The sequence below is a fragment of the Helianthus annuus genome, chromosome 12, assembly GCF_002127325.2.
Source record: "Helianthus annuus cultivar XRQ/B chromosome 12, HanXRQr2.0-SUNRISE, whole genome shotgun sequence".
Lineage (NCBI taxonomy): Eukaryota > Viridiplantae > Streptophyta > Magnoliopsida > Asterales > Asteraceae > Helianthus > Helianthus annuus.
Window position 1 is genome coordinate 34,377,622 of NC_035444.2, and position 17,272 is coordinate 34,394,893.

Sequence of the window (17,272 nt, forward strand, 5' to 3'; positions counted from 1 at the left end):
TTTGGGCACAACTACCCGTTGGGCCTTGAAGGTCCATCAATGGAATTGGAGCCCATTTGGAATGTTATCTCACAATCTCCTATGCGGCAAGTGAGGGAAATATTTTTTCTTGTGAGTTTTTGTGTTGTCTTTTAGGGCGTTTTTAGTTATAGTAGCCTCATCTGATCCAATTGGCTAATTGTGAGTCTACATAATTTGAATTAAATAATTAGTAATTTACATTTCAATAAAAAAATGTAACAACTAATATAACTAAAAAAATTACCTTTTAAACGTAGCGTGCATTAATCTGACTCACTTTTTTTTTTTAAATTTGTCCACATCGAAGTTAGTTGATCCATGTTTCGGTTAGATCCACCTAGTAACTTTCCAAAATGTTCGATAATTCGATGCCAAAACATGTTTTGTGTTTGTTGATTTCCGACCCTATGGTCTTCGGAAATATGTAAGAAAGCCTTACATAAGGCTACCTCCTCATCATGCGTCCATCTTTGATGACCCTTGTATTTGAGGATTTTTTTCCACGAGCGTCTTCTTCTTATACTTATTGGTCTTCTTCTTTTTCGAACCATTATTTCGGCTCTTCTTGTTCATCTTCTGCTTCGTCCAACTCGGGAGGTAATTGACATGTAGGGTTTGGAAGCTCCAGTACTGTTGGTGGTGCAGCTTGTTGTGGTGCAGCTGGTTGCACTTGAACCTGAGGTACTGGAGCTTGGACATACTGAATTTGTGGGACAGTGGTTTGAATATAATGCACAGGAACAGGGTTTGCATAATGAGCAGTGTTTACATGGGCAGCAGGGGTATAATGGGAATAGTGCACAGTGCTTTGGTTTTGTGGTCTAGGGTTTGAGCTAGGATGAGTGACTATTGGACCAGTGGTTTGACTCCTACATTCCCTAGCAAAGTGACCTAGTCTGTTGCACTTATAGCATTTGATCTTTGATTTATCCAACCCTACTTTAAAATTCCCATGTAACCCTGGGAATTTTCTCCATGTCCTTTTGTAAAATTTGCTTGTTCTCACACTAAGCAAAGCCAATTGGTGCAATATGTCCATTTCTTCAAGATCAATTGGATCAAAGTGCTGTAAATCATTGAGTTCAAGGCATAGATTGTCTGAGCTCTGGCTTTCTCCATTTGCTGTGAAAGCAAAGTTGGATGAGTGAGGATCATAGTTGAAATTTCCTCCAGCAGTTATGTCAATAAAATGATCATAACTCTGATCCTTACTACTGCCAAACTCTTCTTGACCCAACAGAGCTGTGTTACCAAATGAATAATCATCTGTAACTTTACCAGACTCTTGCAGCTTTTTTTTTTGTTCAACTCCCTTTCATAGGTCAGGAGTCTACCATGAAGCTGGGTCAGTGTTAGATCTTTGAACTCAACAGAATTTCTGGTCACAAAGGCTATTGTGTCCCATTTATCAGGAAGTGATCTAAGAAACCTGCTATTTTGTGCTGACTTTGTGAATTCAACATTAACAAGTTTTAGTTCACTCATGAGACAACTGAATCTCTCAAACTGTTGGGTTAATGATTCACCCTTAACATGACAAAATGTTTCATACTGTTGATTCAGAATTTCCCTGTTGTTTTCAAGCACTTCTTCAGTTCCCCCCAAATTGTTCCTTAAGTGCATCCCATAACTCTTTGGCACTATTACAATGTAACAGTCCAGCATATATTTCATTTGGTAAAGCGGATGCAACAATGCTAAAAGCCTTGGCATCGAGTTCAAACTTTTGAAAATCAATTTCAGTATAGTTGTCTGGTTTTTTAGGTTCAAACTTCTTTGTATCCTCAGCACTTGGCACCATTGGAACATTAGGTCCAAAGATAACCGACTTCCAACATCCGGTGTTCTATTGAGCAAGGATGTGACCCATCCTTCTCTGCCAGATGTTGTATTCATTTCGCTTCAACATGGGTGGTTTGAAGAGTGATCCGATGCTATTATTAGCATCTTGTGATTGTGACGTCATCCTGGTTGTTTTACAGGCACTGATTAATCAACTTTAATGGTGATTAAACCTTACTCTGTTTTTCAACAAAACGAACAACTATCAGTATCAATAATTCTGAGCTGAACTATTTATGTCAAAATGATTGTTAAATCAAATTCGACTGTCCTAGCTCTGATACCAATTGTTAGGATCTGAGTTTGGTTTTGATTGTGTTTTACGTTTGAAATAAGATGAACAATGAATGAGTAGTGCAGCGGAATATAAATGGAAACAAACTTTACACAATCAAACAGGAGAATTGCTTTCAACACACATTTTCAAACCCGCCTTTACCTCGTTTAAGGTTATTTAAACCCGCTAAGAAATTAACTTGTAGTAACATAGTAAAATCTTACTTTTTAAAAGGAGGGCTAAAATAGTAATTTCCAGAAATTAAAATGTAGTTAAATCACCTCTTTTAAGGTTATTCAAACATTAAATAGATTGTTAAGAACTCAATCTCGCATAAAAGTTTGCAGGAGATCAATTTGAAGATGGCTCGCTCGTATAAAAACTTGAGCAGATCCGACTAAATTAGTTACTTTCCTTGTATAAAATTTGATAATGTATTATTTGAAAATTATATAATTTAATATTGTTGTTAACTTGTTATTCGAGTCATTAATAAAAAATATCAAAAGAGGTTTTTTTTTAAGGTGTAGATCATCCGGAACCCCACTAGCTTGCTTCATCCCTGTTCAACGGAAGACAAGCCACCCGAGTTCGAATGAGGGGTAAGACCCGCCTCATTGAGGGATAAAACCCACCTCAGCCATCAGTGGAGGAAAAAACCACCCACCGCAAGACTCGAACTCGGTATCCTGGGCAGGAAGCCCCAAAGGGGAAAACCTTCCCATCTCCCTCCAACCACTTGGGCTTGCATATGATGGGCAAGGTATTTATATATAAAAAAATATATATATATACACTTCTCATTTGTTTCTATCATCACGTATCCAATTTTTACAAGTAAATAAGCACCATATATGACTTAATGTATATATAACTTGTACATACAACCTAAAAGTCTATGTACAGCTTCTTGATGCACAAAATCTACTTACGCCTCAACCCTTCCTCCTGCTACTTGGGTGCGCTTCCTGTACACCAGTCGCCTCCAGCAGTCAAAAGACCAGACCCTTGCACCTGAATGAGTTGAGGCACACTTTCAAATCATACAAAACATACAAAAATGGAACTTTGCATTCTTTTGGGTTACACAAAATATCCAAAAGAATCACATGATAAAAAAGAACATATAAAACAGCATTGTTGCTACTCATTACGAAACAAACTTTAAAATCTATCATCAGAAAGACAAATAGAAGAGGCTTGTATAGTTGTACCTTTCATTAATTGCTTTCCCGACAAATTTTCAGTCGCTTTGTCACGATACAAGCCTATCCAAGCAAAAACAATGTCATATTGATGGTCCTTTTTCCTATGCCAAAGTTTCATTTTTGGTCAATAATGAGAACTCGGTTTTAAAACTTAAATTGTGCGCCTCAGTCGAGAGGCTATATGAAAAACAGCCTCATGGCCGTAAGAAGGCTGGTAAGTAAAAACAACCATAAGGTTGAAGAGATTATGAATGGTTTACTTGATGAAGAAGGCTGACATGTAAAAGAGATGACAGAGATGCAGCTTTTGGTTGTACATAAACACCCCGGACCGCCTCGTGCTTTTTGAAACCAAGAGTGAGAACTAGTATAAGAAAACCAGGTACTAAAATATAAATTATGTAAGAGCAGCGTGAAGTCAAGCCAAAGGGTTGTTAGGGTGGAACTGCTGATTGAAAATCCATATGATTTATATAAGCGTCTAGAAGACAAAACACACGCATACTTATTTTTCAATCCAATAAAAAGGTACCTTAACGCCTTAATTTCAGCTTCTTGGCCTTAATGGTTTTTAGTGCTATCATTGTTCGTGAGTTCGGTTCGATCTCCTTAGATATCATCTCTTTAACAAGTGTTACAGCATGCTGCCTATATCCCATAGAGCAATAGCCACACACAAGAGCAGTGTACGTCACAGTATTCGGTTGAATACCTCTGTCGATCATTTCATTGAACAGGTTAACAGCATCCTGTAGGTTTTCCCATCTGCAATGTTTGTCGATCATAACCGTGTAACAATAAACATCACGAGTCAAACCCGTTTGTTCAATTTCACTTGAAATCCTCAACACATTCTTCTGTCTACCCTCTCCATGAAGCAAAACCGTATACGTAATAATATCAGGTTGTATACCCCTATGTTTCATGTCATCGAATAGATAATAAGCTTCCTTCAAGTAATTCACCCTGCAATAACCGTTTAACATCATCGTGTACGTAACAGCATCCGGTGTTAATCCTTTCTGAATCATTTTATCGAAAAACCGCCGAGCCATCCCCATATCTGCAACACGGGAATACATAGATATGAGTTTACTGTACACTATCTTACAAGAACCCTTATCCGATGCATCAAGTGCTTTATATAGTTCTAAGGCTTTGTCGGTTTCATCTTCTGCACAAAGACGACTTAAAAGTTTCAGGCAAGAAGTCCGTTTCGTAACAAGCGTGCGTTCCGACAACCAAAGTTCAAAAGCTTTTGTAGTATTGTTCGCTTCACAGTACCCGTTCATCATTGCAGCATAAATATCCAAGTTTTTCGGTTCTAAACTATTGAAATAGAGTTCGGCTTCTATCACTTTTCCGCCCTTACATAATCCCTCAATGACCAAACTATGTGTAACACTCGTGGGTTCTAAACCGTAAGCCTGCATGTGATCTAAAATCCCGATTGTCTCGTTAAAATGCCCACATCTTGACAACCCGCCAGCAAGCACATCGTAAGTGATAACATCCGGTTTCAATCCATTCCTGATCATCTCCAGAAAAAGTTCGAACGCAATTGACGATTCTTGTTTTAGACAATACCCATTAATCAAAGTCGTATAATGCATAACATCTGGAAACATTTTCCTATTTTTCATTTCTTGTAGAAACAGCTCAGCTTTCTCCATTTCCCCTAGTTTACATAAAGCATCAATCGCGATATTAAACGTAACTTCATCGAGAAAAACTCCTGATTTTGAATAACGCACGAATCGGCTTATCGCTTCATCCAGCATACCCATATGACACAAGCATTGCAAGATCGCACTCACAATCACACAATCGGTTTTTATCCCACTTGATTCCATTTCTTCGTGAAGAGCTAACACCTTACGGATGTCTCTATTCTTACAATACCCTTGAATTAACGCACAATAGCAAACCACATCAGGCGCAATACCGGCACTTTTCATATCAAGTAAAACACTTTCCGCTTCGTCTAGCTTCGACTCTTTAACAAAACGTCTAATAACAGAAGTATAAGCGTAAACACTCACCTCCTCATTCGACTCGCGTAAACTTTTTATCAACTGAAATCCAAGATCAGCCTTTCCGTTCGAACAAAGCCCGTCAATATACGTACCGTAAGTAAAACAATCAGCATCCATTCCCGCCTCACTCATTTCTTTAAACACATCCGACGCTTCATTCAAACACCCCTTTCTACAAAGCCCCTTAATCAAAATCCCATACGTATACACATCCGGAACAAACCCTTTCCTCTTCAACTGCTTATAAACCGACTCAAACATATCCAACTTCTCCCAACTAATCATCTGGTTAAGTAAATAATTACACGCACGCGTCGATAACACAAGCCCACCCCGTTTAACCTCATACAACGTATCCACCGCCTCATCAAACCGTCCAACGCTCGCGTAAACCTTAACCAACACATCCACCGCTCTTACCAAACTCGTCGATCCCCTAACCCTAGTTTCCTCAACCATCTCATCTACCAACGCTCCGAACAAATCGGAAACGTTAAAAGTAAAAAGTTCTTCATTAGTATCCTGAACAACATCCATGAACATGTGGTATAACTTAATATCTATACCGTACTGGCATAATAGTCTAATAACAGACATATAGGTGACAACATCATGTTTGAAACCGGATTGATTTAATTGGTTGATGAATGAGAGTGCAACCCTAGGTTGTGTGCTTAGGTTATGTAATGTTTCAGTGACTGTAAACCTGTTAAGTTGTTTTTGTGATGAATGTGTGAGTGAATTGGTGTTTGTTTCGTCTGAAGATGAGTCTGAATGAGAGTGATCGGAGGGTATGAATTGGGGGAAGGATGAAATAGACCTAAATCGGAGAGTTAAGGAGTGTAATAGAAAAGAAGTTGACCTGATTGAAGAAGATAACATGAAATCGAGAGAGTTTTGTGATCATGAATTAGGGTTAGGGGTTTGAGGAACAATCAATCATATGTCTTCTTTCAAGTTTGCTTCTGCTCTGCTATTGGAATCCTGTTTCAAAGGCGGCAGGTTCGGTAGGAATGACGGTGGTGGAGTGCGACGGTGAGGGTTTAGGCGGCGGAGGTTACTAAACCCTAAAAGTACTGAATTTGAAAAAAAAAAAAAAAAAAGGTGGTAACTTCATATTTTTTAAATAAAACTTCATTAAAACAAACCACCGACCCAAACGAGCAAGAGGCCAATACAAAACAACACCCCCGACCCAAATTGGCAAAGGGCAAAATTACAATATATACAAAGGTTATTTACACCATTTCTTCCAACTAATATTTTACATGAAGATCTACTTTTAATCCACCCAAAACCTCTCGATTTAATCTCTATCATAATATCTTGCGGACTTCTCCTGATTTGATTGAATACCAACTCGTTTCTATCTTTCCAAATACACCAACACGAGATGATAACCAAACCCCGGATAATCTTCTTCATCTTTTTCCCACTCTCTTGTGAATATCCATTAAATCTTTGAATTTGAAAGCAAAGATCGACGGAATGTTGCACCAAGCACTGATAGCTGCCCACATCCGAATAGTCACCGTACAAGCTGTAAACAAATGCTCCATCGTTTCCTCATACTCTTCGCAGTAAGGGCAGAATACCGATGAAATATCCACGTTCCTTCTTCTCAAATTAACTTTGGTAGCAAGTCTATCTAAGTTACATCTCCATGCCATAATGTTACATTTTATTGGAACACATTTGCTCCACTCGAATTTCGGGAGGTGACTTCTTTCCCAATCGGAAATTAAAGCCTTTTTCACAGAATTCGCCGAGAACCCCTTCTATCTGTCAACATCTCATAACCATGTATCTTTTTCATTTGACAATCTCACCATGTTGATGACAACTTGACATTCCTGCCATTCCTTCAGCTCAATATCCGATTCGAGTTGTCTAACCCAATTCCAGGAGTATCCACCATTTCCTTGTCTCGGCCCCATTCGGGTTAACCAACTTTATATGATTAACAATAACATCTCTTTCCAAAGAAAAAAAGGGGATAAATCACATGTGCAAATGATATTCATTGCGTAGAAATTATGGTTTATGTTTGTTAAGTCAAACTCAACCCGAGTTAACCTACTAGATCCGATATTAGCCGAGATTGACCATGTTTGATCGATTCTAGTAAACATCTGTAACCACCAAATCAAATCAAGCATGGACCCAAAAACACTAAATTTATACATTTAAAACATATGTTAAACTAAAAATTCAAAAACACCTCGTTGCTAAAAAAATTTAAACCCGGGTATAGCACACACTTTTACGATCGGGTATAGGACTAGAATTACCAAAAGTAGACTCATTGTTATCTCTACTTTAAATTAAACAGTCAAGACTAGCCTTCCCTACAAACAACAAAAGTAACTACCACTATTTACAGGGCTTTGCACATAATCTAAACAAAAATGCCCAAGCTAATCACCTAACTAAAGGTCTCAATGTGCCCCCATAAACAAATATCTGAGATCTTCAGCCGTTAAACGAGCGGTTGATGTTCCGCTTTGATCTTCACCGAATGCAGAAGCAACCATTTTCCTCTTCTCGTCCTGCATTCACCACCAAAAAAAAAAATTCAAGTGATAAGGTGGTAAATTATGAACTGCTGACATGGCAAAATAGTAAAAATCTCCGCGGACCGAAAATCGGCTACATAACTAATCCGGTCGAGTCTATTTGAACCGAGCGGACCGGTTGAACCGGCAAACCAGGTTGGACCGCATTGTTTTTAAACAAGTTTTTATTTATTTTTCCCTTCGAAGATCTCATTTACCGACTCATTTACTACTTCAGGGTCTATATTTTGTTTATTTCTAGGCTACATATTTTGTTAACACTGCAAATCCTCGCCAAAAAATAAAAGTAGTTTCATATTTTGTTTTTAATAAATTGGTTTACACACACACACACGCTTCTAAGATCCTATATGAAGCCATTTGGTTCTAGAAACGGTCCAACCAGTGGACCAGTAAGGCGGCCATTTCAATGACCGGTGGAACTATGAAAACATTGGTTTAACCTGTGAAGTACAAACCTGGAGAGCAAGAATTCTGTCCTCAACTGTGTCCTTAACGGTGAGTCTTGATACTGTTACTGGACGAGTTTGACCGATTCTATGAGCTCGGTCAATGGCTTGATCTTCAGTAGTTGGATTCCACCAAAGATCTAGAAGAATCACATGACATGCAGCCACCATGTTCAGACCAAGATTCCCAGCTTTCAGGGACATCAACATTACCGTCACCTGCAACACATTTCATTTTTTATTATAAAGCGAAAGCGCTAAATTTCCCGTATGTTTGGCTCACCATATCAAAAGAAACAGGTCACTTTAATTTGGAGTAGGGTTAAATTTTATCTCCAGCGGGTCAAATATAAAACTAACTTGTTAATGAAACTAGTAAATTTCTCCCACGCGTTGCGGCGGCGTCGAAACGTAAAGTAACGTGAATTTATACCGTCTAATGAACACGTATTATATTTGACCCGACTCGTTTCCGAACAAAGTTCACGTCAAAACGTAAACCAACTGAAAACGTACATGAAAACAAGCACGAAAACGTTTTATATTTGACCCGACTTATTTCCTAAAAAATTATGTCAAAACGTAAGAAAATGGTGTTTTTTAAGTTAAAGGATGGTACCGCGTTGCGGTGGCGTTGAAATGTAAAAATAACTCGACTTTATACCGTCTAATGCAAACATATTATATTTGACCCAACTCGTACTCGACAAAATTTACGTCGAAACGTAAAACAACTTGAATTTATACCCGACATGTACACATAAGCATTTAAAACTCGAGGGGGTCAAAATGACATTTCATAAAGTCCTTAGAAAGTTAAGGGGGTGTAAGCACAAAAACTGAAAGTTAAGGGGTTAAAGTAAAAAAAGGCAGAATTCAAAAATAAAAAAAAATAGAAAAAGTTACTGTAGCTCCGATGTCAACTAGTGTCTTAATAATGTTTATAATTATCATACGTTAGTCAACTACAAAGAATAGAAAGTCAACCTCAGGATCAGTGTTGAATTCTTTAACAGCACGGTCCCTTGAAGCTAACGACATTGAACCGTCAAGCCTCCGGTATTCAATACAATACTGTTTAAGCGACATTTCAAAAAGATCCAACATTCTTGTCCACTGAGAAAACACAATCGCTTTAATCGGTCCTTCAACACCCGAACTAGAAGACGCATCACCATTTGATCCAAGTAAATACGAACTCTTTGATCTGCAATTGGACCGAATAGTCTCAATTGCAGCTTTAATCTTTGAAGAGCTATAATCTTGCTGAAGAACAATAGATTTTTCATCAATTCTTGATGAACTTGAGCCGTTATCATCAGAGATGGAATTCGTTAATGTGGCTTTGTTAAATACGACGTCAGGACCAATTGCGCTTTTGCATTTTGGTGACGGACACGTGTTATCGTCCCCTGTTAAGTATTCAGATACACATTGGTAGCAGAATACATGTTCACAAAGGGTAACCACTGCATCTTCTGGTGGATCCTGTATTAATTACAAAGTCAACAATCTGTTTTTAAAGTTTTGGATAAAATTGATTTTTCAATTGTTAATAATCAGTTTCATATAGGTGTGCAAACAAGCCATGCGGCTCGCGAGCTGCTCGAGATCGGCACGAGAAAAAACTCGAAACGAGCCGAGCCTTATCAAGCCCAAGCCGAGCCGAGCCTAAAATAATAATCGTTTATTTATCAAGCCCGACCCGGAATGTGAAGCTCGCTAGGCTCATCGAGCCTTATTGAGCTTAGTGTAATATTAGTTTTTATTAATATTTAATAACATTTACCCCTTATTTAAAGTTGTCTAGTAAACGAGCCGAGCAGAGCCGAGCTTATTTAAACTTATTTACGAGCCGAGCCCGAAACTAGAAATAAACATGTTTAGTAAAGGAGCCGAGCCAGAGCTTCACTTATCGAGCTCACGAGCCTAAACTAGTCTATTTTTATATTGTTTTTTGTTTAATATATTAATTAATAGGTTATAAACGAGCCGAGCTCGAGCTTGAGCTTGAGAAATTATCAACGAGCCGAGCTCGAGCTCGGTCTCGGCTCGTTTGCACCCCTACTTTCATACCAAGATCTAAATGTACTACCACTTTCATATCTACATTTCTTATTGTTACAGTTCAATAACGAGAAAAGATTATCGTTGGAATAATATATGATCTTTGCAAAAAATCTAATAAAAATGTATGTTTTATAAAAAATAGTTTTCTAACAATATAAAAAAAAAGAATTAATGTTGGAATAAAAACAACCAATTTTCACCAGTTTATGGATTAAGTCACTTAACTTCTACTCTTTTTGAAAATTTAATAACTTTTGTCTTAATCAAAATAATATAAAATGGAGTAAATTACAGTTTGCGTCCCTGCGGTTTACACTAATTTGCACGTTGAGACCCTAACTTTTTTTGGTCTCCTGAGTCCCCATGGTTGTAGATTCTTGCCCTCTTGAGTCGCTGAGGGCCATTTTAGACATTTCCCCAATCAACTAGTGGTAAAAAAAAACGGAAAGTTCATCCAGGGACTCAGATGACCAAAATCTGCAACCATGGGGACTCAAAAGACCAAAAAAAAGTTAGGGGCTCAACGTGCAGATCAGTGTAAACCACAAGGGCGCAAATTGTAATTTACTCTATAAAATGGGTGGATTTTGTCAGTAAGACGAATAAAGTTTATAGGCGTGATCAATACATCAATCTAAAAATTCCTAATTATAATATTAGGGGTCGAAGAAACTCACACTACACAAGCAACATATGTTGAGAGTTTCTTCCAAGCGATTTAACAAATTTACTCGCATATCTTTCGGGAGAGTTTTAGCCATTCTTGTAGAAAGTCTACTGACAGATTCAGAGCTAAATCCCTTAACAAGCAACGGGTGGTCACATGCTTGGCGAAGCCGGAGAAGCATCAAAAGGATATTTGCGTAATTCTGATTAACGGTACCTGCAGCTGCATACGCCTGCACAAGAGTACTTAACGATTCAGATTCTAAATAAATTACAAATAAACCGAGATTCAGAACGAAACTTATACAATCAGTGTCGTATAACTCCATCTGATGTCATAACAATGTATTTTTGGAGGAAAAAGTACCTTAAATTGTGAGCGTGATTCAGCTTCAAGCTTGACATAGAAAGCTCGTTCTTCGGTTGAGAAGTCAACCGCGGTCAACTCTATTGTTTTAGGAGGTAAGTTGATAATAGGCTTACCATCAATCAAAGTGCCTGCCAAGAAAAAAAATGATTAAGAGCATGAACAGATGAAAATGAATGACAGTAAGAATAGGAGACCCCGTGAACTTCACTCGAAGATATACAAAAAGATACAAAAATATATAATTTCTTACTTTTTTTATTTGTGTACATATAATAATGCACAAGGTACAGATTTATTCTAGAATATATGATCATCGCTCCCTTCAGACACTAATTAGTTTTCAGTTATATATATGAATAGGGCAATTTATTACTCTTAATTGATTTATTTATATTTCTTAAACTATTTACAGAAATTCAGTATCAAGAAAAGGGTACACAAAAAATGTACCTTTTGTTCGACGAAGCATTATTGCCTTAAACACAGCTTGAAGTTTCCTATAACCCTGGATTGAGTTTCTCGATATCGGGATCTTTATTTGATTACAAAAGGATTTATAGTTCGCGTACGGATCACATTTCAGAAATCTGAAATAACTGAACACTTCATCGATATTGTTCTGTATAGGCGTTCCAGATAAGCACCATCGTTTTTTAGCTCTAAGACCACAACACGATTTCGACATCTGCGTTCGGCTATTTTTAATCGTTTGAGCTTCATCTAATATCACCCTGAACCAGTTCACCTTTGCAAGCGTACCGCTACAATCAAACGCAGAACCGTCAATTCCCTTTTTACCCTTCTTTTTCTTACCGGTAACGCCCCCCTTCCTTTTCTTACCGGCAAATTCCGAACTCAATCCATACCGATGCCCGTTTTTTTGATCGTCTTCCTCTTCGTCATCGAAAACTTTCGTCGGGACTTCTTTTGCCACAATGGCGTATGTTGTAAGGACGACATCGTATTTTGCCAGCTCGGCAGGATCTTTGGTCCTGTTGCCACCGTGATAGACTAGAACTTCGAGCTTCGCTTCTTCTGCAACTTTTTCCTCAAGCTCACGGGCCCATTGTCGTAGCACACTTGCGGGACAGACAACCAATGATCCTGCTGCGGGCTTTCGGTTACTAAATCTCTGTGTTGAGCTACCGGCTTCATCTTTTAACTTTAACTCATCGTTTTTGTTTTCGTCTTCACCTACTATGGGTTTAACATCATCATCATCGTCATCATCTAAATTTAAAGCTTCGACTTTTGAATTGCAAGACGAATCTGCTTTAGATTTTGATGCAAATCTTTGATTCTGGATAAGGGCGATCGTTGATATAGTTTTCCCGAGGCCCTGTGGATGGAGAATTGGAAATATAGCAAAATACGTCTTAAGCGGGATTCTGATTTGTAACATATAAAAATATATATGCATATCAACAATGCTAGTAAATATGGTTGCCGAATAATTGTAATTGGAAATGGGTGAGCTGTGGAAAAAGCTCAAGATCGGCTCGGGAAAAAGCTCGAAACGAGCCAAGACTTATCGAGCCCAAGCCAAGCTTGACCCTAAAATAAAGCATGTTTATTTATCGAGCCCGAGCCCGAGCCTGGCATTTGAAGCTCGTCGAGACTTATCGAGCCTTACTATAATATTCGTTTTTAACTTTTGATTAATATTTAATAACATTTACCCCTTCTTTAAAGTTGTCTAGTAAACAAGCCAAGCCGAGCTTATTTATACTTGTTTACAAGCCGAGCCCAAACCTAAAAATAAGCTTGTTCAGTGAGCGAGCCTGAGCCAATAAATCTGGATGAAACCCGATAAATCTGGAAAAACCCCCTTGTGGGAATCGAACCCAGGACCTAAAGGTCCCTAAGCCTTATCCCACCCCCAAGATGCCACTTATAAAGCCATGGACTTTTATTTAATATATTAATTAACAGATAATAAATGAGCAGAGCTCGAGCTTGAGAAACTACTAACGAGCCGAGCTTGAGCTTTGAAAACAAAGCTCGAGCCAAGCCAAGCTCGAGCGTGTGCCTGGTCGAGCTCGGGCTCAGCTCGTTCGCATCCCTAGTCAAAATAAGTAAATATTCAGTGCGTTCCGAAATGGGTTAGTTTGGGCCGACCCGCAAACACCTTTTTGTTATTTTTTATAATTTTATAAATACCTAATGTGTAAAATATGATTACAAAACAATACCTTTACAATAGTTATCTACTTATGTGTAATATATAGTTACCAAACTATATATTGCTACAACAATAATCTAACTTCTTTGTGCGATTAAGAAGATTTAATGTATGTAAATACATTCCGGATGACTTTCAACCCATTTGAACTATTTCTTTTAGTTATATATTTTAGCCTTAACCCATTCGACATCAAACATTCAAATATTAAATTAAATCGACCCATTTTTGTACAAATGGGTCAAAATTGTCATCTCTAATTTACATCGCACAAGCTAGCAACCTGGTCATCAGCTAAAATTCCACCGGAACAAGCCACGCTCTTTTCCTTTTGGACCATCCACGCCAACGCAATTTTCTAGAAGAACATAACCACAAAGCAAATGGAATAATGAATAATATATATATACACGTACACTAAAAGTAAAGAGATAACTTTATGATTTGATGAATGTATAACCTGGTGCCTTAAAAGAGAAACCGACAAAAGACCATCAGGTAAATTTGCTTCAGTTAAGGGTTGATTGAGATCCTGAAATATATAATAATATTACAACATATCAGAATGTCCTTTTTGGTCATCTTTTATATACTTTGATAATGGGAAAACGAATACCTGTAATGCTACTTGATAAATAAGCCTCTCGTCACCAACCGCTTGTTCATCAACGACCCCTGAAGGGCGATAAAGATCAGGTGGACCGGCATATTGTGAAGTTGGAACGGGCACGTGGGGTCTCATTGATGACGGCAGAACCCTACTTCCATGGTGGTTGTCCTTCATCAAATCATTACCGTACGGTCCGAACCTACTGAAACTGTCTTCCATATGAGCCTTTCCACGGTTTTGCCACGCGTTTGCATAAGGTTTAACATAGGTTTCACGCATTTGACTGGTGCCTACAGCTTTTACTGGAACACTTGGTCTAGATATAGATGATGGTAGCTGAAGGGTTGTTGGAAGCACTCGTTTAGAATCTGTTGGAAATAACTAATCGTCAAACTATGTACCGAAAATAGTAGTGATATACTTGGTTCTAAAATGGGTGCGTTAGAAACGAATAATGCATGATGGGCATGGTGATGTGATGTGGCTGTGCACTATGCAGTTGACTAATATTTGAACAAATTAGACCATCAATTGCAATGAGGAGTTTTTCAAATCTGATTAAATAAATCTGACCGTCGATTGAGCAATGGGTTTAAGTATTTTAACAAATTAGACCATTGAACAAATCTTACCAAAGATGATGAGAACATCTTATATATTAGCATAGCGAATAGCGCTAAACAGTGACAAGCTACCTATACGCTATGTAGCGACAGCGATGAAATAGCGGGCGCTATTTTATAAATAGCGATACACTAGAAAATTTTAAAAATATTTTAGGCGCCAAACACCTTATAGCGGAAAGCTCCTGCTTCACTACGCTATTCGCTATAGCGAGCGTAGCGGGCACTATTAACAACTATGTATATTAGTGTTTAAAAGTCAACAAGTTAAAACATTGTCTACGCGTTTTGTTAGTATTTTTAAATAACGAACGCCTCACATATGTGATATGCGTGTTTCACGCATCACGCATCGGCTTTTAGGATCAAAACGCATTGGAGCGCCACACACTTGTGATACATCCAGTCGCACTGAAATTACCATTCTTTGAAGAGGGTTTGGTGTACTTACTTGCAAAACCGCTACTTGAACCGGGTAGAATCTGAATCTCGTCGTCGGAATCATGATTAGACCGAGACGAGTGCCCATTTGTAACAGGCTTTCTTGGAGGAGGAAGAGCCCGTTGGCTCGATCCACGTTGACCTACAATCCGAATAAAACCCTATCTGAGTTAATACCAACAAGCTAGTTTTATAGCATTGTGACACTGACTATAAACTATACAGATCTTATTACCTGCATAAGTTGTCCCAGATGAAGATGCAAATGTAGGAAGAACCCTTGAATTGGAAACTGAAGAAGCAGAATCCCTTACAGGTGAATCAGGCAATGCTTTATATTGTTCAAGATCCCAATCACTTGATTCACTATCGGTTGAGCTAATATCTATAGGCTCCATTGAAGGCACTACAAATTATTGAAAAATCAGGCCCCAAACGAATACAAAAACACGAGACGAACGAACGAACTCGACTCTTTTTTGTTATAAACCAAAGCACACCAAATAAACGATTACAAGGACCCAATTTATAACAAACCAAACCTATCCCATTTAGACTCAAACGCCAATTTAACAAACCAAATAATTAAACCACATCTACCCTAACCCTTTATTTAAAATTCAAACTAAACGATTATTAACCAAATAAAAGTCTAACCAACTCAAAAACTCGCATACACTCCTCGTTGTACCCGTGAACATCAAGATTGGTCCAACACTATTGGCGGAACCAGGATTTATTTTCTGGGTGGGCGATCGGTGGGTTTAACCAAACTTTTAAGAAGCGCGATCGGGATTTTTGCCTACAAATTACACTAATTTTTTTAAGGGTACCCCCCCCCACCCACACACACACACACACAACAAAAATCAAGTTTTGCATCAGAAAACAGACCAAAAGAAACCCTAAATCAGGCAGCTAATCAACCCAAACTGGAACCAACAAGAACCCAAGTTTATAAAAAATGTAAGCAATAATTCTTAAATCAGGTAAAAAAACTGACACAAATTCACCAAAACAACACACATACATTGTCACTTTGTACGAGAATCGATAAAGTGTTGACAGTTTAACATGAAATAATAACAATTTCGCAACCAATAAGCGTGCATACATACATTTACAGTTATGTCTGCAGGAAGAATACCTCGTAATTGTCGATTGAATCAAAAGTGAGGACAATTAGGGCTTCGTATGGGTGTGATTCTTCAATACCCTAAAAACCCTAATTGCAGAGCGTGTTCTGACGGTTTTCCCCCTATTTTTGTTTCTCATGAAATGAAGATTCTAAAAGGGGTTGGAGATCTTTTGAGTTGGTGATCTTGAAGAGATCTTTGTCATGCCGTATTATGATCTAAACCCTTTAACATGTGAGTTAACTACACATGTGGTCTGTATATACGTATGATGGTCAAAACCATTTAACGTCGTTAAATTTTCTAGTTAAATCGTATAAAATAATCAAACTATCTTTTATATAATATCGAGTGAATTTCAAGGATTGTCCTTTATTTTTATACTCATTTTCAGACGCTCTCCTTTATGTTCAAAATTGACGAGTTTTGTCCTTTATGTTTTCAAATCATACACGTTTTGTCCTTTAGGCCTAACTCAGTTAGTTTTTTCAGTTAAATTTTGTCATGTCCTTTGCACGTTAGGGCATTTTTATCAATCCAAATGTGGTCTCTTCCACCCATCACCACCTGGACTCTAGTCTTTTGACTTTTGAATTGACAAAAATGCCCTTATGTACAAAGCACATGACCAAATTTAACTGAAAAACTAACTGGGTTAGGCCTAAAGAACAAAACGTGTATGATTTGAAAACATAAAGGACAAAACTCGTCAATTTTGAACATAAAGGACAGCGTCTGAAAATAGGTATAAAGATAAAGGACAAT

General features: G+C 38.0%; 2 protein-coding genes across 13 annotated transcripts; both read right to left on the reverse strand.

Moving 5' to 3' along the window:
- Positions 1–2,906: 2,906 nt before the first annotated feature.
- LOC110894635 (pentatricopeptide repeat-containing protein At2g26790, mitochondrial) lies at positions 2,907–6,455 on the reverse strand. 11 transcript variants are annotated; one of them, XR_004874765.1, is made up of 4 exons: positions 3,881–6,455; positions 3,609–3,689; positions 3,355–3,408; positions 2,907–3,154 (listed from the first exon to the last, which is right to left on the reverse strand). XR_004874765.1 is itself a non-coding variant. In XM_035980904.1 (2 exons), the coding sequence occupies exon 1, from the start codon at positions 6,264–6,266 to the stop codon at positions 3,882–3,884; it is 2,385 nt and encodes a 794-aa protein (XP_035836797.1). In that variant the 5' UTR covers positions 6,267–6,455; the 3' UTR covers positions 3,608–3,712; position 3,881. The 11 variants fall into 11 exon arrangements, 2 of the variants coding, with proteins under 2 accessions (XP_035836797.1, XP_021997548.1); XR_004874764.1 differs by having other exon boundaries at positions 3,355–3,449; XR_002566569.2 differs by having other exon boundaries at positions 3,609–3,712.
- Positions 6,456–7,561: 1,106 nt separating this feature from the next.
- LOC110894636 (helicase-like transcription factor CHR28) lies at positions 7,562–16,720 on the reverse strand. Of its 2 annotated transcripts, none has more exons than XM_022141858.2 (12): positions 16,519–16,720; positions 15,607–15,777; positions 15,382–15,513; positions 14,314–14,675; positions 14,158–14,229; positions 13,981–14,055; positions 11,966–12,854; positions 11,513–11,643; positions 11,157–11,378; positions 9,397–9,897; positions 8,419–8,628; positions 7,562–7,933 (listed from the first exon to the last, which is right to left on the reverse strand). In XM_022141858.2, exons 2-12 carry the CDS (start codon positions 15,767–15,769, stop codon positions 7,823–7,825), a joined length of 2,868 nt encoding a protein of 955 aa, XP_021997550.1. In that variant the 5' UTR covers positions 15,770–15,777; positions 16,519–16,720; the 3' UTR covers positions 7,562–7,822. The 2 variants fall into 2 exon arrangements, with proteins under 2 accessions (XP_021997550.1, XP_021997551.1); XM_022141859.2 differs by having other exon boundaries at positions 16,490–16,720.
- Positions 16,721–17,272: the final 552 nt, after the last annotated feature.